This window comes from Chiloscyllium punctatum, chromosome 15 (assembly GCF_047496795.1).
Source record: "Chiloscyllium punctatum isolate Juve2018m chromosome 15, sChiPun1.3, whole genome shotgun sequence".
Classification (NCBI taxonomy): Eukaryota; Metazoa; Chordata; class Chondrichthyes; order Orectolobiformes; family Hemiscylliidae; genus Chiloscyllium; species Chiloscyllium punctatum.
Genome location: NC_092753.1, coordinates 59,317,240 through 59,338,061, shown reverse-complemented (window position 1 = coordinate 59,338,061; position 20,822 = coordinate 59,317,240). Strand labels below are relative to the sequence as shown.

The 20,822-nt window shown below is 41.6% G+C and overlaps 1 protein-coding gene across 3 annotated transcripts in view; it reads right to left on the bottom strand.

Moving 5' to 3' along the window:
• trim45 (tripartite motif containing 45) overlaps nucleotides 1-13,878 on the bottom strand; it is a 29,407-nt gene extending 15,529 nt beyond the window's left edge. For all 3 annotated transcript variants that reach the window (XM_072585222.1, XM_072585224.1, XM_072585223.1), the window contains exons 1-2: nucleotides 12,789-13,878; nucleotides 7,343-8,079 (exon numbers count right to left, since the gene is read on the bottom strand). In XM_072585222.1, coding sequence (XP_072441323.1) covers nucleotides 7,343-8,079; nucleotides 12,789-13,228 — 1,177 coding nt within the window. In that variant the 5' untranslated portion in view covers nucleotides 13,229-13,878. The remainder of the gene's footprint in view (nucleotides 1-7,342; nucleotides 8,080-12,788) is intronic.
• Between the last annotated feature and the right edge of the window lie 6,944 nt (nucleotides 13,879-20,822).

Below are 20,822 nucleotides of genomic sequence, written 5' to 3'. Positions count from 1 at the left end.
ATCCTCACAAGAGCAGCTCACATACTCATGAAAAATTTTGTTTCCTTTCACAATGTACCAGCATCTCTTCGAAAGGGCAGGAGCAATAATTTTCAGAATGCAGGCCATAATTAGTCAAACAAGGTGATAGAGATCAAAATAATCACCAGACATTAGTGGGCACGTTCTAACTTTTGCTCAGTTGCACTGAACAGGAGAAACAAAATGGCAGCCAAGAGTTCAATCCAACAACGCAAATGTCTTAAACTACCTCAGATCTATTCCTTGCTGAGCAATTTTCAGACATAGTGGGGAATCACACACTGACCAGCGAAAAATATGTAAAGTCACTATAGTAACCAGACTCACTATTTTATATGTCTGTAACTGCAACATGCTTATTTACTTTCCCATCCTCTTGATTATCGTTGATGAAATCCATGCAGGTAAATTTACTGCTTTATGAAAAATCGCCATACTACTTTAGAGGCTATTGCATGCAATAAAGGATTTGAGCCATACAAAATTCTTGATATCATCTCCTGTTGATTTTGATAGAAAAAAGCAGTAGGGAAACCAATTTATGCATTGTGCTAATATTATGCAAGTTTTGTATGAAGGAAACTTCATCATTAAAATGAAATCACTCATTTTGGCAATGCATTGAGAAGAGTCAATTGAGGAAGAGACAATTCAACTTTATGGATTATGTACATTGTTAAAACCCTTGCTGATTATTGTTTACTTTATTCTTCTGTCAATTTTGAATAATGAGCTGGAAATGACTGGTGGACTTTGGGAAATAAAAGAAAATATCAGACAAGCTTTGTTAGTTTGTGAGGCTACGCCTGGAGATGAATTGAAGATTGAGACTTGATTAAAATGTTTTTAACAGTCACAGCGACCCCCAACCACGTTCGCCCTCCTGAGAAAGAGCAAGGCATTTAAACCAATTTGGCCTTTAATGAGGTCACTATCTGGGAGCTGACTTCAATGTGTTTGAAGGAGACCCAATGTTCAACAGATAACAGCTGTTGAACTGCCTTAGGGAGTCGATCAGGGCAGAACGAGAATTAAAGTTATGTTTTTTAAACTATGTTTTCTGAGAAATGGTTTTGGGCTGCAGCTACAACAGAATGAAGGTTTGAAGAACCCTGCCTAATCTGACACAACAACTTCTGGAAACCCAAAGAGGCAAAAGCTGCATTAGCTGTTCTGCTGTATTTGCCTGAATGAACTGAGAAGATGACCCTGATCAACATTTTAGGAAAACTAGCCAAGGAGTCCACATTTATGCCTGTGAAACAATGCATTGTGAAAACCATTGAAATTATCTGGCCAATTTTGTAATTTTATTCATTCCCTTAACTGTGCTTGTTTTGTTTGTCTGTCTATCCATATGAATGGGTCAGAAATCAAACATTTTAGGTTTAAAGCACAGATGTTAATCAGCTTACCATGTTGCTTAATTTTCTCTCTGCTAATGTTAGTTTTTAGTTAATAAATTGTTAAGCCCTTCGTTTGAGACACAAAACCAATGTCTTGAAATTAATTACTCTGGGCTTGGTTATTCGTAAATCTGGTTATGAACATTGAAGTGATTACTTTGGGGCACTTCAATAGTTTAATTTTAGATTAAATTAGATTAGATTAGATTACTTACAGTGTGGAACCAGATCCTTCAGCCCAACAAGTCGACACTGACCCTCTGAAGAGCAACCCACCCAGACCTATTTACCCCTTCACCTAACACTATGGGCAATTTAGCATGGCCAATTCACCTGACCTGCACATTTTTGGATTGTGGGAGGAAACCGGAGCACCCGGAGGAAACCCACGCAGACACAGGGAGAATGTGCAAACTCCACACAGACAGTGGCCTAAGGCGGGAATTGAACCCAGGTCTCTGGCGCTGTGAGGCAGCAGTGCTAACCACTGTGCCACCGTGCCGCCCATGTGTGTGAATCCAATCTCACTCCAGAAAGTGGCCTGGTTCCCACAGAAGCAATTATGGAGAATACAACCAGGAAGGATGGATTTCAAAATAATTGCAAAATTTGCTACTGGTGACCGCATTCAGGAAGCCAGCCTTGTCTCATTAAATCATTGATTATTTTTGTCTTACTGGTCACAATCCCCTTTTAACATTGTGCTTGTACGTATGCGTGTATGCTTGCGCTTATGCATGAAGTTTGCTTATTTAATACGCAATGCTCTGCTTTGGTTCAGCTGCCTGTCTTCATGCCATAACAAGCCAATACTCCATTATTTTAGAAGATATGATTTTTAAAACTTTTAACTGATTAAAACCATTATAAATTTGACTAGGATAAGGCAACTTTAAAAATCCAAAGCCACTTCAAGGTTTGGGGTGGCCTCTCTACAATCCAGATCCATAACATCCTGTTACTGTCTCTGGAATGTCAGTCCTTAGGCAAGGAAACTGAAACTATATACAATACTTCAGGTGTGGTCTCAACAAAGTCCCGCTCTCTATAATTATTATAACATTTATAGTCGAATCCCTTTATAACATACCAAAGTCTAACATACAATCAGTTCTTCTAAGTACTTGTTAAAGCATGTCAACTTTGTGATTCATGAACAAGTATTCTCAAATCTCTGATTGCAAACATTTACCAGTCTCTCACCATTTTAAAATATTTCTACTCCCAAAGTAGGTAGCTTCACACTTCTCCGTTTTATATTCAATTAGCTAAATTTTCTGAATCATTTTGCATTATCCTTGTGAATTTCACTCAGCTTCTTTTCTATTTACTTTTGTATCATCAGTTAACTCTTACACATTACATATCCTCCTCATTGAAGTCAATGGATTGTACAAAACTGTTGTCCAAGTACTGATACTTCTGAGACCACACTAGGTAAAGCCTACTAACCCCAAAATGCCTCACTTATTCCTACTCTATGTTCCTTGTCCATTAGCCAATCCCCAATCCATATTACACAAAGAAAACCAAAGAACTGCATATGTTGGAAATCGAAAACAAAAAACAGAAATTGCTAGCACAGTAAGAGAAAGCAGAGTTAATGTTTCTGGTCCAGTGACCCTTCTTTAGGGCTGAGTGTACTAGGAAAAGGTTGGTATAGATGTTGAAGATAGGGGTGGAGGGAGGAGGTGGTGTAAACAATGGGTGGAGATCAAGCCCAGAGAGAGAAATAACAACAACAGTTGAGCAGACGCAGGAGTGGGTCATCGTCAGTCTGGGTGAATCACTATCCATTAATGAGGACTATTGACCCTATCCTAAGAGTCTAAAATTGGGTATTACCTTTTTATGTGCCAATTTATTACCCTTTTATGTGCCACTTTATTGAATGATGTTTGAAATTCCAAGCACAATACATTCACTGATTTCCCCTTTAGCAACTTGTTAATTACAATCTTTAAAAAGTTGATTGAAAATGCCCATGATTTCTTTATTACCCTGGTTATGTCTCCCTCTAATTTCCTGATTTATATTCCATTTGACAGCATACATGGAGGCTATAAAGTGCTCCCATTAGGGATATTTGCCCCTTGTTGCCTCTAAGCTATACACAAAGTAATCTACTCCTTGATATGCTGGGCAGTGATTCCTTGACTCTATTGAATATATTCCATAATTTATTATTTGTTCTAACCCTTTCTCCTTTTCCATTCTACCCATCACGTCTAAACATTGGATTATTTATTTCCCAAACTTAGCCACTCTGCAACCATGTTCTGGAGTTAACGTTTCCCCCACCAATGGGTTTGAAGGTCATGGAAAGAGATGTTAAATCCAGTTAAGTTAGCATGGCCATAGCCTATCTGCGGGCCCTACACCCTCTGCATTATACCAGCTACAAGGGTGATACTGGGGCAGATAACGGAAACTGCAATGAGAAAGAGCTGTTTTTAAAAACATGATTTACTAGGATGGCTGCAGAAGTTCACAACAAGGAATTTAATACCTGTTGTGAACTCTCTTTTTGTGGCTTTGGATTCCTGCTGTGTCCAGACAATCAGAAACCAAGGGGTTGTTTACAAGTGAAGCTGACTGTAGTTTTCAGCTAACTAACAGTCAATAAATCAGTTCAAACCTGAAGGAAACCAATTACTTTTCTTACAGCAGTTGCTATATCCTGTGACTTTTGAATTGATACATCGGAGACATTTTCCAACTGAATCAATCCAATCTGTATTTCCTAAAATCGACCAGCAGAAGTAATCCAGGGAAAGATAACTGACTAACACAAGAATCTGGCCAGCTGAAGGTCTACCTCAAAATAAGAAAGGAAATTGCTGGAAAAGGTAAGCAGGTCTGGCAGCAGCTATGGAGAGAAATCTGAGGTAACATTTCAGTCTAGTTGTCCTTCCTCAGAACTGCGAAGCTTTTACAGCAATTTCGGTTTTTGTTTCTGCTTTCTCGCATCCGCAGGTCTTTTGGTTTTTATTATGGAATTACCTCAACATTAGAACCAGGAAACAAAGACCACTCAATTGACTTTTCAGTTTATTCTATCTCTGATAATAATCTATTTTTCCTATTTATTTGTACAGGTGTGAAAAAAGGGGAGTTTATACGGGAATTAGACTTTTAGTTATATGTCAATAGTTCATATCCATGCAGCTAAAGTTGAATTACTTGGAACAAATAATCATTCTTGGTTGGTATAGAAACCTGGTCCATACTTTCTATCAACCCTGGTCTGAAAGTCAGATGAAGTGAGGTACAGTACATACCTTAAAAAAACTTTCACATTTGGTACAATTCTCAGAATATTAGGGTTCAATATACAGCACACTACCCCAACGGGTGGCAACATCTGTTATACACTGCCCTCCACTGGTGCAATTGCAATCGAAATTTTGCTTGCTTTCACTTTGCTAGATTTGCTTTCTCGCTTTTTTAAACCCTTTGAGATGGCAGCTTCCCATAATTCTGAAGCTCACACCTCCATCAAACACATCTTTTGTTTCTTGTTTAAACCTCTCTTTTGCCTTGCACCATCAAGACTTTTGTCATTTAATTTCTCCTGCCTTCAACCCTATCGCTGACCTGCCCTTTTGTTCTTTTTTTTAAAATAAACCCTATCCACTCTTCAACTGCTTAAAACATTTACATTTCTCACTTGCCCAGTTATAATGGAAGATTGTGACCTGAAACATTAATCTTGGACTGAATTTTCTGTAACCGTGGTGATAGTGGTAAGAATAAATGAGGGCCCGACCCCAAACCATCAAGATGAACCGAAAGGCCCACCAGTCAGGCTTGGAGAAACCACTCGGTGGGCTTTTGGCCAGGATCACTACCTGGGACTGTGATGCCCCACCTGCTTGGAGCTGCCAGTCAGAGGCCAAAAGTCACAGGGTCGGAAGCAAAGGCAGGGAGTTGGCTTGCCACTTACTAATCTGGCTGCAAGGGTTTTGAACCATTGAGGAGGCAGCCAGTGTTTTTTGCCACCTAGGAACGGAGTTAATGGTGGCAGTGACATGAAGAGGTCAAGGGTCTCGGCTGTTGGTGTGCTGGGAAGCTGGTGAGGATCTCCCCCGATGCCAACCTGCCCAATCAAATTCCCACCCAATACTGTCCCTGCTGCTTTTCAGGGAGGTGAAGATTCCAGTCTTTATTTCTCCCTCCACCGAGGCTCCTGAACTGCTGATTATTTACTGAACTTTCTGTTATTATCACTGACAGCAACGAATGAATTTCCATGTTATTCTGCACATATGGGAACTCCTAAAATTGCTGTCAGTTTCTGTAGAACACTGACAGTCTCACCACTGTTACCAAAGCAAAGTTCATGTGAAAAGAGGTTTTTTTTTAAAGTTTCTACAGCCTCAGTTATGAGCTTTCTGATTAGTTCAATGTTGACCCTGTTGAATATTCTGACTGAATAGAGTGATGATTTGTTCTTGCTACTGATAAAACAATGATGAATGTAAGTGTCCAAGGGATTCCGGCAAAGTGATAACAGTGAATGCAAAATTGTCTGAGGCAGGAAACAGAGGGTGATGGTAGAGGAATAATTCTGTGACTAGAAGTCTATTTCCAGTCAATAGTGGGGCCCTTGCTGTGGAGATGCACGTTAATGATTTGGCTTAAATATAGGGGGTATGATCAGAGGTTTGTGGATGACACAGAAACTGGTAGGGTGGTAAAAAGTGAGGGGGAATAGCCATAAACTATAGGAGGACACCAATGGACTGGTCAGGTAGTCATGTAGCAATGGCAAAAGTAATGCAGTCTGGAATTCAGCTGGTTAATGCATTCAGTGAGGGCTAACAATGCAAAGCACACACATTGAATGCTGGGACCTGAGCACATACTGAAATCAGAGAGACCTCAGTGTGCATGCTCACAGATTCCCCGAAAGATGCAAGGCTTGTGATAAAGTGATTAAGAAGGCATATAAGATACTTGCCTTTATTAGCGAGGTACAGAATACAAAAGCAGGGAGGTCATGCTGAAATAACTCCGCTTTATAAAGCACTGGTTAGGTCACAACCAGAGTATCACAGGCAGTTGTGGTCACTAGAAAGGATGCAAAGGAGATTTATCAGGAGGAAACTTAGCTGAGCCATGAGGAAAAATTGGAAAGGCTAGAACTGTTCTTCTTGAAGTAGTAAAGATTGAGAGGGGACTACATAGAGGTGTACAAGGTTTTGAGGGGCATAAATGGGATGGATACAAAGGCACTTCTTTTCATTAGAAAATAGGTCAATATCCAGGGGCCATAAATTTAAGGTAAAAGATAGGAGACTAAGAAGAGAGTCAAGGATAATGCTTTGCACCCAAAGGATGGCAGGAATCTGGAACTTAGGGTTTGAAAGGCTGGTTGAGTCAGAAATACTTGTCATATTTAATTTGTAGTTCCATATTTACTTGTAGTGCAATAGATTCAAGGCTTATAGACCAAGAGATGGAATGTGAGATTAGTGTAATCAGATCTTTGTTGGTGGGGGAAGACATTATGGGCAAAATGGCTTACTTCTGTGCTGTAAATGTCCAAGTCTACAAGATATTCTTTTTTCACCCATTCGTTATAGTGCTAAGCAAACCTGGAAAATAGACGTGGCCTTGACTTACCTTCATAACACGTCCAACATGTTACCACCCTGGAACCACCAGCATTACCTACTTTCTTTATCACAGGCTTTCTCAATGCTTTATTTGCTAGACATCCGAATGGATGGTCCTTATTTCATATTTAGCACTTCCACCATTCCACTTGGCCACAACCTCACACTGAAGTTTGTAACATGATCCCCAATTCTCACACTTCATCCAAATCCATTTGAAGAGGAAGAATATTTCAAACGCTTTTAAAAGGAATTCCACACTTGAAAAGTTGTGATCATCTTTCTCTCGCTTACCTTCACCCTGAAGGAGACACTTGCTGGGATCAAGCGTCTTTGTGACAATGATTCCGAATACCTCAAATCCGTCACACTGTCCTGCTTTCTCCTGTTGCTGGAATTGTATTCCATCATCCTCTCTGGGGTGAGTGCTGTAACTTGTCTTATTCAGCAGCTTCAAACGGTTGACTACCACAGGTTTGGTCAGGAGGATTTCCACAGGAGAGCCACTGGTGAGCAAGTGCTCAGTGAAATCCACTCCAGTCTTCATATCTGCCAGGATCTGTTGTAACTGGACCTGCTGAAGATTCAGGGAGTTCTCCTTCTGGATCCTCAGCTCTTCCAATTCTTTCAAAAGCCTGCTCCGATGTTTCTCCAATGCCCTGATATAATCCTCTGTAAACTGATTAATTTCTTCAGTTACAGTTCTCAGTCGCTTTTGCACCAGCTGCCTTGTATCTGCAATCCTTTGCAAAGTCTCCTGCAATCCAGCAATATGCGGTTGTGTTTGCTTCAGAAGTTGCCTGATGAAGCCGCCATGTTTGTTAATGACACTCATGACAAAATCACAGTTATGATCACGGTGATCCACCACACAACAATCCCTGCATACCAAACGATCACATGTCTCACAAAACAGCCTCAGCTCCTCTGCAGGATGAGCAGAGCACATGATGGACTTATTGACTCTCTCATTTCCACCTTGTAGGTCCGTTAGCGCCACTGTATTGTGAGAAGCAGTCATCTTCTGCCTCCTGCAGGGGGTGAAGGGATTTGTTTTAGAGCTTTAACAATATGATGACCAGAATGTTTTTATATTTTTAATTACATACATTTATTTCTAAAATGATCATGACTCACATCATAATGCTCAACAAAGATATATTTTGCTGAGAAAGAAAGACTCAGCCAGAAGAATAAACCATAGTGGCTGACTAAGGAAGTTATGGATGGCATTAAATGGAAAACAAAAGTGTAAAATACTGTGGAAATTAAACATGATTTGGAGATGCCGGTGTTGTATACAAAGTTAAAAATCACACAACACCAAGTTATAGTCCAACAGGTTTAACTGGAAGCACTAGCTTTCGGAGCGCTGTTCCTTCATCAGGTGGTTGTGGAGTATAAGACTGTAAGACACAGAATTTATAGCAAAGGTTTACAGCGTGATGTAACTGAAATTATATATTGAAAAAGACCTGGATTGTTTGTTAAGGTTCTCATCTGTTAGAATGACCATGTTAATTTCAGAAATTAGAAGTTGGCAAGAAGTTAGGAAAAGTTTTGAAACAAACCAAGGGAGATTGAAAAAAAATATTGAAAAATAGATAATGAAACTAAATGCAAGATACAAAAGGCAGTGAGCTTCCATAAGTATATAAAACAAAAGTGAATAGCTTAAGTAAATATTGATATATTATAATATTAGCAATGGAAAACTAGTAAATGGATGAGATTTGGAATGAATATGTTGATTCTACCTTAGAGTCAGAGTCGTACAGCATAGAAACAGACCCTTCGGTCCAACTCGTCCATGCCGACCAGATATCCCAACCCAATCTAGTCCCACCTGCCAGCACCCAGTCCATTGTCTATCAAAGATAGCTAACAGGTGAATGACTCATTTTCACTCATTAATTTACGGCTTTTCTACCACATTAACATTCATTCTGTTTGCAAAGTAGGGGAAGCTGCTGGTGAAATTTAATTAAACGTATTATCAAGACAAAATTACACACGTTCAAACAGTATAACTCACAGAAACATTAAAAACAGTGAATCAAGTACTGTCCTTTTTCAATCTTTATGTTTTGACTGTCTCTTGCAGGTGGACACAGTGGTATCAGACTATGCTTCAATGTTATTACATCAACAGCAAGGGAATCAGACTTGTCAGTACAGGTATAGTATAGGATAATAGTGTTACATTGCAAAACTTCATATTCTTCAATTATAGGTGTGGGATATAATTTTTATAAATTTGAGCAGTTTGAAAACCCAGAGAGAAATGCAAGCAAGATTAGATTTCAATTACATTTTCTGCCATCACCACTCTTACCTTTCCACCCACAGAATGAAAATGGAACACAAGGCTCACTTTTCCAGCCCCCTTCAGTTCTACTGAAGAGTAGAATGGGATTTAAAAGATTGTCTCTGTATCTCCCTCCACAGATACTGCCAGACCTGGTGAGTTTCTCCAGCAGTTTTTTTTTGTAAAATCTCAAATTCTTGTGAGAAAACAATTATAACCATCTCTATAGCAGAAGAAAACCAGAAGGCAAAAAGGAGGGAGGATTTCAGACAATCACTTGAGAAACAGTAATAGACAAACTCATGAAACTAATAGCTGACAGACAAAGTTCCTGCAGAGATAAGAGATGCATTGATTGTAATCTTCCAAAATTCCATAAATTCTGAAAAGTTCCCAGGTGATTGAAAAATGACAAATGTAAAACTCCTATCCAGAAGAGGAGGGAACAGAAAGCTGGAAAACATAGGCTAGTTAGTTAAGTGGGATAAATTTAGCAAAAGTGTTTTGTGGGAGAAATCAAAAATTATCCACGCTGGTAGGAAAAAGAGCAGCATATTATTTTAAAGTGGAAAGTTGCAAGAATGTTGCAGTACAGAGAGATCTGGGTGTCACCATATGATACAGCAAGTACTTAGAATAGGAAATGGAACAATGACTATTATTGCAAATGGGTTGTAATATGTAAGTAGGTACGTATCGCTCCAACACATTAGGGCACTGGTGAGACCACCCTAGGGTACTGTGTACAGTTTTGAACTTCTCATTAAAGAGATATAGATTTCATTGGAGACAGTTCACAGAAGGCTCACTGGGTTGACTCCTGGGACAAAGACCTTTTTAATTATTCACTCATGGGATGTGGATATCACTATTCAAATCAATGTCAGAGAACCACTTATCTTCCCAGTCCCACACTACCACCTCTGGTGCTTCTGAACACTCTAGACCTGGCTCCTGCCTATTCTTTTCTACAGGCTGTCAGTGAGGTACATCATCCCAACAGCGAGACTCAGCTTTACCACACCACAACTTCTCGTGACCTCTCCAGCATTAGACTGTCTGTTCTCCTTCTGAATATTATAAAGACCAAAACCATTGCATTCATTCCTTGTCAATAACTCTACCAGCCAGCACCATCCAAGTGTATAATATTAAATCAGATGTATATACCCTCATGTCACACCTGACGCCAAGATCAGCTCCAATCCATGCATTCACAGCATCATTCAGACTGTAACATCATCTGACCCTCACCACTGTTTAAGCTCAAATGATGCAAAGACTTCATCTATCTGCTTTGTTACCCTGAGATGTCACTATTTGAACTCAGCCCTAACAAGCCTCCCATTCATGTTCAATCTGGTGATTTTTGGACTGTATTGGTTTGGGGTTAAACAACACCTCTATTTTGAAATACATATTCTCACTTCCAAATCACCCTATGGTTTCATCTCTCCTTATCTCCCCCAGCCACCCAACCCTCTGAGATATTTATTCTCATATATAGCCTCACCCCTGCCTATCCCTGCAAGCTCTTCCAGTCCCACCTTCCTGCTGTCCTCTCATTCTAGTTTCTTGCTTTCAGCATTTCCAGTCCTAACTGTTCCATCATGGTGACTGTGCCTTCAGCTCTCTGGGCCCAAAACTCTGGATTTAAATCTCTACCTTGATATCATAATTTAAAAGACTCTTCAAAATCTATTTTGATGCATTTTGCATCATTTGCCTTATTATTTGCTTGTCTGGCTAAGTATTAAACTTAAAAATGTGTTGCTGGAAAAAGCGCAGCAGGTCAGGCAGCATCAAAGGAGCTGGAGAATCGACATTTCGGGCATAAACCCTTCTACAGCCCTGCTTCCTGAAGAAGAGCATGTGCCCGAAACATCGATTCTCCTGCTCCTTTGACGCGGCCTGACCTGCTGTGCTTTTCCAGCAGCACATTTTTAAGCTCTGATTGCCAGCATCTACAGTCCTCACTTTCTCCTAAGTATTAAACTTCCGCAGCGAAATGTCTTTGGGCATTTTGCTATATTTACATAAAATAAAAAGAAAGAACTGTGGATGCTAGAAATCTGAAACAAGAACAGGAATTGCTGGAGAAACTCAGCAGGTCTGGCAGCATCTGTGGGAAGAAAGCAGAGTTAACGTTTCAAGTCTGGTGATTCAAAATGTTAACTCTGTTTTCTTCCCACAGATGCTGCCAGATCTGCTGAGTTTCTTCAGCAATTTCTGTTTTTGCTCTATTTATAGGTGTCATGTAAGTGCAAGTTGTTCTTATAGCAAATGAGATTTTTTCCTCGTTATAGAGTCACATGGTATGGAAACAAACCCTTCAGTCCAACTTGCCCACGCTAACCAGACATTCCAATCTGACCTATTTGGCAGCATTTGGCACAAATCTCTCTAAATTCTTCCTATGTATTTACCCATCCTCAGATGCTTTTAAACATTTATGGGCGGCACGGTGGCACAGTGGTTAGCACCAGAGACCCGGGTTCAATTCCCGCCTCAGGCGACTGTGTGGAGTTTGCATGTCCTCCCAGTGTCTGCGTGGGTTTCCTCCCACAGTCCAAAGATGTGCAGGTCAGGTGAATTGGCCATGCTAAATTGCCCGTAGTGTTAGGTAAGGGGTAAATGTAGGGGTATGGGTGGGTTGCGCTTCGGTGGGGGTGTGGACTTGTTGGGCCAAAGGGCCTGTTTCCACACTGTAAGTAATCTAATCTAATCTAATTGTAGAATCACAGAATCTCTACAGCGTGGAAGCAGACCATTTGGTCCATCAATTCCACACTGACCTTCCAAACAGCATCCCACACAGACCCATGCCTCATAGCCTGTCCCCGTAATCCTGCACTTCCCATGGCTAACCCACCTAGCCTGCACATTCCTGGACATCATGGGTAATTAACCATGACCAATCCAACTAACCTGCACATCTTTGGCCTGAGGGAGGAAACCAGAGTAGCTAGAGGAAATCCATGCAGATACAGGAAAATGTGTAAACTCCACAAAAACAGTTGCCCAGGGCTGGAATCGAACCTGAGTCCCTGGTGCTCTGAGGCAACAGTGCAAACGACTGTTCCACCCTAAATGTAATTCCACCACTTCCTCTGGCAGCTCACTTCATACACGCACAAACCTCTGATTGAAAAAAAGTTACCCCTCAGGTCCTTTTTAAAGTTTTCCCCTCTCACCTTAAGCTGACACCCTCTATTTTTGAACTCCTCCACCCAAGGAAAAGGACCTTTGCTATTCACCCTTTCTACACCCCTAATGATTTTATAAATGTCTATAAGGTCACCCCTCAGCTCCAGGGATTAAAACACTTCTCCTCTCCCTATAACATATAGTTCATCAGAATCATTTTTGTTTATCATGTCTGTTAAACACTTTAACAGAAACCGATTACATCCCCAAAGAGCTGGGTTTTACCTGTGTGCTTTAGAGCAGAAGTCACAGAGATTTGTTGAGCAGATGTGACACCTTGTTTCAGCATTCCCATCGTTACAAAGATCACAGACTAGCCAGTAGTCAGGTCTCCTCAGACTTTCCAGGAAAACTTCATTCTGAATGAGATGGTTGCTGGTCAGTTCTCGCAGACCAGCAGCAGGTACATTCACTTCACACTCACAGACTGGACACAGGATACAGGTCCTAGGCTCGGCGCAGTCGAGTGACCAAGACTCATCCTCCCTCTGAGTCCTGGCAATGGAGAATTGCTCTAAGCCACTCACACAGTCCAGGCAGAACGTATGAAGACAAGGCAAGATCCTTGGATCAGTGTACAGGTTTTTACAAATCGAACACTTCGTTCTGCAGCTCCTTGGAGATGCTGAACTTGATACAAAGGTATTTTCCTGACTCTCCGACATTTTTGGATAATATGCACACAACTAAATCTAATTCAAATTCCTAAGTGCTATGTATATTCAACATCTCAAAACCAAAACAAAAACTTAAGAATTCTAGTTGGTTATGTAAGATCTGAAATGTTAATTATTTCTGCTTTTTACTGAAGCTGCCCATTGATGAATATTGTAGGCTCGAAAACATGTATTAAATATTCCAAAAAAAAATCCCAGTCCATTCACAGGAAGGTGGCTAAAAATTCAAGACATGTTTCCAGCCGCAGAACCGTATTTTTAACTTGAATATAGCGTTAGGTTTTGTTGTCAAATGTTTAAAATCGATATATTTCGAAAAACTAACAGTGATTGACATTACAGTGCGGACCACCATATAACATGAAACAGCCGATTTCCCGTCAACTAAATATAAATTAACCTGGTCTCGACTCGTAACGCAATCCCTGCTTATTCACTCAACCAGAACCACCAACTCCCTTCAACTTTCCATAACTTTGTTTCTTTAGGCTTTCTCCATTGTTTAAAATCCGAACAAAGAACACCGGTGGTCCAGAATAAAGTTTCGAACAAAAACTTCCAAACTATTCACTCAAACTCCTCACCGCCCTAACTTCCTTTGTGATTGACAGCTGAGCAAGCCAACCAGCAGTCTTCACACCCAGGTCGATCCCAGGAAGTGCATGATCGATGGTCAATGCTCGAGAGTTTTCCAAGAGGCGTTTCAGGAAAATGTGTATCTGCAAGGTGCTGCCAGTGCAGGATCGGAGGGCAAGTGACAAGGAGTCTACCCTTTTTATGTCATCTCATGCGCGTTCACGAGTCTGCCAAACTTGCACAAAATGTTGCAATTATTTCGGAATATTTGCAAACAGAAAAATCAACATAGCAGCAGCCTTGTCTCAGCTGGTAGTAAGCAGCAGCCTTGTCTCAGCTGGTAGCGCCCACATCGCTGAGGTAGAAGGTTGTGAATTCAAATCGAACTCTAGGAGATCATCTCACGCTGTCACTTCAGCGAGGGAGTTTGAGCTATCCATCTTTCAGATGAGATGGTAAACCAGGGCCCTATCTACTCTCTTGGGGATGTAAACAATTCCAAATCGCATTCTTGTGACAGCATTGGAAACACTTGCATTTATGTAGCACTTCATTACAAAACACTTCACAGTGTTTTGTAATGAAGTTTTTAGATTGTAGTCATGATTTTAATGTAAGAAATTCAGCAACCAGACAGGCAGGAGGCTGGGAGAACACAACAAGCCAGGCAGCATCAGGAGGTGGAGAAGTCGACATTTCAGGTGTAACCCTCCTTCAGGACTGGGGGTGGGAGTGGGGAGGAGCTGAAGATAAAAGGGGGAGGTGGGGGCAAGGGAGTCAAGGGGGATAGGTGAAGACAGGTAGAGGGAGGAATGAATCCAGTTGGTGGTAGGGAGCAGTGGGGGATGGGGGAGGAGCTGGTAGGGGAGTCAGAGGATAGAAAGGGAGGTTAATTGAAATTAGAGAACTCAGTGTTGAGCCCTCTGGGTTGTAGGGTGCCTAGGCAGAAGATAAGGTGTTGTTCCTCCAATAGGCGCTGTGGTTTTGGCAATGGAGGAGGCCAAGGATGGACATGTTGGAAAGGATGTGAGAAGGGGAGTTAAAATGGCTGGTGTCTGGGAGGTCCAGTTGGCCCCTGTGGACGCAGCTGTGATGCTCGGTGAGCTTTCCCTAAGCTTACGTTGGGTCTCCCTGATGTAGAGAAGGCTACACCTGATGCAGTAAACTAGTTTGGAGGAGAGGCAGGTGAAGCTCTGTCTCAACTGGAAGGACTGTTTGGGGCCGTGGATGGAGGTGAGTGGGTGGTGTACTGGCAGTTTTGCATTTTTTTCTGGTTGCAGGGGAAGGTACCTGGATGTTCAGTGACGGGGGTGGCATGAACCAAGGAGTGTCAGAGGGAATGGTCCTTGTGGAATGCAGAGAGGGGTGGGGAGGGGAAGATGTTCTTAGTGTTGGGGTCTAGTTGGAGTTTGTGGAAGTGCTTGAGGATGACGCATTGGATGCGTTGGACCCCACTAGTCTCCGCATTCAACACATCTTCCTCAAACATTTCTGCAAACTCCAACTAGACCCCACCACCAAGAACATCTTCCCCTCCCCACCCCTCTCTGCATTCCATAAGGACTTTTCCCTCCAACACTCATTGGTTCACGCCACCCCCGCCACCGAACATACAGGTACCTTCCCTGCAACTAGAAAAGGTGCAAAACGTGCCAGTAGAGCACCCCCTCACCTCCATCCAGGGCCCCAAACAGTCCTTCCAAGTGAGACAGAGGTTGACCTGCCTCTCTTCCACCCTAGTCTACTGCATCAGGTGTTCCCAGTGTGATCTTCTCAACATCGGGGATATCGAACATAAACTCAGCATCGCAGCCGGGTCCACAGGGGCCGATCGGACCTCCAGTAACCGCTCATTTCAGTTCCCCCACGCACTCCCTTTCCAGCATGACCATCCTTGGCCTCCTCCATTTCCAAAACAAATACACCGCCTATTGGAGGAACAACACCGTATCTTCCGCCTGGGCACCCAATAGCCCAGAGGACTCCACATTGAGTTCTCCAATTTGACATACCTCCCTCTCCATCCCCGACACCCTTCCTAGCCCTTCCCTCTCCCTTCCACTCCTCCCAGCCACCAACTGGATCCATTCCCCCATTGACCAACCAGGTCATACTTTCTGCCTGTCTTCACCTATCCCCACTTCACCACCCTGCCTGCGCTACTCCCTTTATCTGCAGATACCCCTACAGCCACTCCCAGTCCTGAAGAAGGGTTACACCTGAAACGTCGATTTCTATACCTGCTGATGTTGCCCGGCTTGCTGTGTTTTTCCAGCCTCCTATCTGTCTACTCCTCACTTAATCTGACTCACTTTGTGCCCAATTCCATGTGCACAGCATCTCTGTAATGCCTTTTCACAGGTTTCCCCTTCAGCCAGAGCTAAAAGGGTCACAGTACTTCTTGTTGTAATAGTTGTTGTGGGGTAATTATTGGCTTGGCCAGTAGGGATTACTCCCTCGCTGTTCTTCAAGATAGCACCATTGGTAGAATCCTCCCAGCCCTGAACAACATGAGCATTGATGAGTTATTTGGGGAAATGGCAGAAATTAGATTCTTGGCATCAACAAAAGAGATTCATCAGTTTTTAATGGCAAGACAAGAATCTTGGTATTAAGCAACTAGAAGGGTATTTACATCCATTTGCATGTAATAGCATGCCATTACTATCTAATTCCACCTCACAAACGTTTCGTCCCCTGTCTAGGTGACATCCTCAGTGCTTGGGAGCCTCCTGTGAAGCGCTTCTGTGCTGTTTGCCGCTATAGCGGCAGAGACAGGCCACTATAAATGCCGGAGGAAACAGCACAGAAGCGCTTCACAGGAGGCTCCCAAGCACTGAGAATGTCACCGAGACAGGGGACGAAACTTTTGCAAGACAAATTCCCAGCTCGGCGAACAGAACCACAACAACGAGCACCCAAGCTACAAATCTTCTCCCAAACTTTGAATTCCACCTCATTGATGTGTAGTTTCCTTTAGCCCTAATGAATGGATGGAAACTAAATAGGGACAAGTCCTGACATGAAAGTCAGAGCAGTAATCTGGTGATTCCATCTTGCTGCTTATTCCTCTGGGTTTCCATCTTGGACAGCTATCCCCAACATCTCAGAGAATGATCAACAACATTCAAGAAGCTTGACACCATCCAGGTCAAAGTAACCTGTTTGATTGGCACCCCATCTCACGGCTGCAATATTCACTCCCTATACAGGAACACATGGTGTCAGCTGTGTGTACTGCAAAAGACACAGCAACAACTTGCCACAGCTCCTTAGACACCACAATATAAAAAAAAGAAATGCAAGTATTGGAAATCTGAAACAAAAACATAAATTTCTGGAGAAACTGTTCTTCAAAATTGTTCTGAAGAATCATCACTGGATCAAAATGTTTAATCTGTTTTCTCTCCACAGCTACTGCTAGATCTGCAGAGCTTCTCCAGCAATTTCTGTTTTTGTCTTTGGACATCACCTTCCAAACCAGTGATTTCCACAACCTAGAAGTACAGGGCCAGCAGATACATGGGAACTCCACTGTTTCTAATTCTCCTCCAAAGCCATTCTCTAACCTGACTTTGAACTATGTTGACATTTCTTCATTATTGGCAAAAGTAAGGACTGCAAATGCTGGAGATTTGTCGCGAGTGTGATACTGGAAAAGCACAACAGGTCAGGCAGCATCTGAGGTGCAGGAGACCTGATGAAGGGCTTTTGCCTGAAACGTTGATTCTCCTGCTCCTTGGATGCTGCCTGACCTGCTGTGCTTTTCCAGTGCCACACTCTCGATTTCTTCATTATTGCTGATTCAAAATACTGCAGCTATGTCCCTGACAGCATTATGGGCATATCTGCAACAAATGGACTCCAGTCATTCAAGAATTAAACCCAGCACTACCTTCTCAATGGCAATTGGGGATGCGCAGTAAGGGCTGATCTAGCCAGCTTTGCCCATAGAAACATGAAAATAAGAGCAGGAGTTGAAAATTTGACCCTTCAAATCTGCTCTGCCATTTCAACATGACTATGGTTAACCATCCAACTCAGTATCCTATTTCTACTTTCTCCTCATGCTCTATGATCGAATTAGCCCTAAGAACTATACCTAACGTCTTCTTGAAAACATTCAATATTTGGGCCTCAACTGCTTTCTGTGGCAGCAAATTCCACAGGTGCACCACACTCTGCTTGAAGAAATTTTTCCTCATCTCTGCCCTAAGTGACCTATCCTATATCTTTAAAGTGTGACCCCTGAATCTGGATTGTGTTATCTCGCCTTGGCCTGTTCACAATTTATAGGTTTGTTCTTAACACCAGTGAATATAGTCCTTAACCAATCCTGTCTTGCTTCAGCCCTGCTATCATAGAAATCAATCTGGTACAGTTTTATTGCACTTCGTCCTTAGTTAGAACATCCTTCCTCAGATAAGGTACGGTCTCACCAAGCCCCTGTGCAATTGCAGCAAACATCCCTGCTCCTATACTTGAATCCTCTCACTATGAAGGCCAAAAATACCAATTGCCCTCTTTAGAACCTGCATTAGATTAGATTAGATTAGATTAGATTAGATTACTTACAGTGTGGAAACAGGCCCTTCGGCCCAACAAGTCCACACCGACCCACCGAAGCGTAACCCACCCAGACCCATTCCCCTATATTTACCCCTTCATCTAACACTTCAGGCAATTTAGCATGGCCAATTCACCTAACCTGCACATTTTTGGACTGTGGGAGAAAACCGGAGCACCCGGAGGAAACCCACGCAGACACGGGGAGAATGTGCAAACTCCACACAGACAGTTGCCTGAGGTGGGAATTGAACCCGGGTCTCTGGCGCTGTGAAGCAGCAGTGCTAACCACTGCATGCCTACTTTCAATGGCTCATGTACAAGAACACCCTGGTCTTGTTGCATCCCCTTTCCCAATTTATTGCATTTAGATAAAATTAGTTACTTAAATTAAAGAGAAGTAAAAGTGGACAGTACATTCCATTCTGGTCCTCCCTGCACATGTTCAGTTACATATGAAAATCCATTCACTGCTGACCAGGTTTCTATCCTCCGCATGTAAATTTTACTGAATTGATACAAATTCTGTTGGGGACAGTTATTTTAAAAACCAAAAACTCGTTAAGACACTAAATGCGGTTTATGTGAACAAATATTTTCTAGGTGTCATGTTGTCTCTTTGATTATTTGTTATATGTTTCACCTTGATGGCAGCTTGAAAACCATAGCATGGATCTTGTCTGCCTGCAGACTCTTCACTTTGTTACATGCCACAATCACCAGAGTTGATTCAGAAAGTTCACAAGTTTCAAATGCTAAGGCCATTTATCAGATAGTTTCTTACTCCTGCCGAGTACATGCAGCGCCTGCACACTTTTAAGTGGTTAGGTCTACATCAACCACAAAGCTAATCAGAGTGTTTTTTGACTGTGCTTTTCAGTGCTGTATCAGAAAAATATACAACTGCAGTCCACAGACCAGGCACTTCTATTTGTGTTAAACTTTCTGTTCTTTGAACTTTTTTCAGTATGGACTTTGCATGCTTGTGGTGCAGGCACATTTTTAACCAAAGTGCTCCTTTTAGGCGTACAAGGGATTTACACATAAACAGAATAGATAAAGATACTAAATACATGCAATATGATGTTCTTATTAACAATAGAGTGCCCCTTCCTTCCAATCCACAACCATGCCCCCACCCTACCCAATTTCCAAATGGCAGTTAACATTGTTATAGACTTATTGACAAAATTACCATGGTTAAACTGCGCAGCAAGACTTCCTCTTCACAACAGTGAATATTAGGAAGAAAAAGTGTAAGTAACTGATTTTCAGTATTTTATTGGAAAAGGTAACTGGATAATAATCCAATAAAGACAAGAATATTATGTTATTGTTATATATAGAAAGAATTTTACCATTGGAATTGGGGGTATGCTTTAGCCTTGCAAATGCTGAAAACTAACATGGATGTAAATCTCTGATAAGCTAAATGGAATAAAGGCTTAAAAATATTCTTAAAATTCCCTGTTTAGTTTTCTGATAATTCATTGCATCTTCTAAAGATTACTTAATTTCAATATGATGAGAAATTGAAACAGGAACCTTCATCTAAGTTGCATCAATGCCTTTGAATTAATTCGGATACAAAAATGTGGGCATTAATGTGGAAACGGTGTGCAATAAAATTTATAACCCAACCTTACACAGTTTGTTAAATTACTAGTGTACCCTTTCAGGATTTATTAATCAAACAAACTTGCATATATTAGAGATAATAAAGTAAACATACTCGTGTTAATGTTAACCAACCTACCAATAAATCAATATTAGGGATTTTTTTGCTATGAAATTAATGATCATAGTACCAACACCAATACTTTTTGCAATGTTCAGAATTCAACCTCTCCACATAATTAAACTTAAAAGTTTGGATGTTGCTGTCTATGATAATCTGTATCCCTGTAAAGTTTGCAAAAACAATTTCTAACTGACTGGATTTGGAGGTGCCAGTGTTGGACTGGGGTGGACAAAGTTAAAAATCAGGTGATTGTCCTGATGAAGAGGCAGTGCCCTGAAAGCTAGTGCTTCCAAATAAACTTGTTGGACTATAACCTGGTGTTGTGTGATTTTTAACTAATTGGACTCATAATCAAATGTATTGAGTAAGGTGATGATGTGGAGGTGCTGGTGTTGGTCTGGTTTGGACAAGGTCAAAACTCTCAAGATACCAGGTTATAGTTCAACAGGTTTATATGAAAACGCAAGTTTTCAGAGCCCCGCTCCTTTTTCAGGTGTTAGTGAGAGAAAGAGGACCTTTGATGCAGATTTTATAAGTAAAAGATCAAAGATAAGTAAAAGATCATCATACAACTGATGCTAACAGGTTGAGCACACTTAAGATGACTGTTAAACAGTCTGACTTCAGGTTAAGACCCAGACAGACTCTAAACAAGACCTCACGCCTAAATGCATTGCCTGACCTGAGAAGTCACCTCTT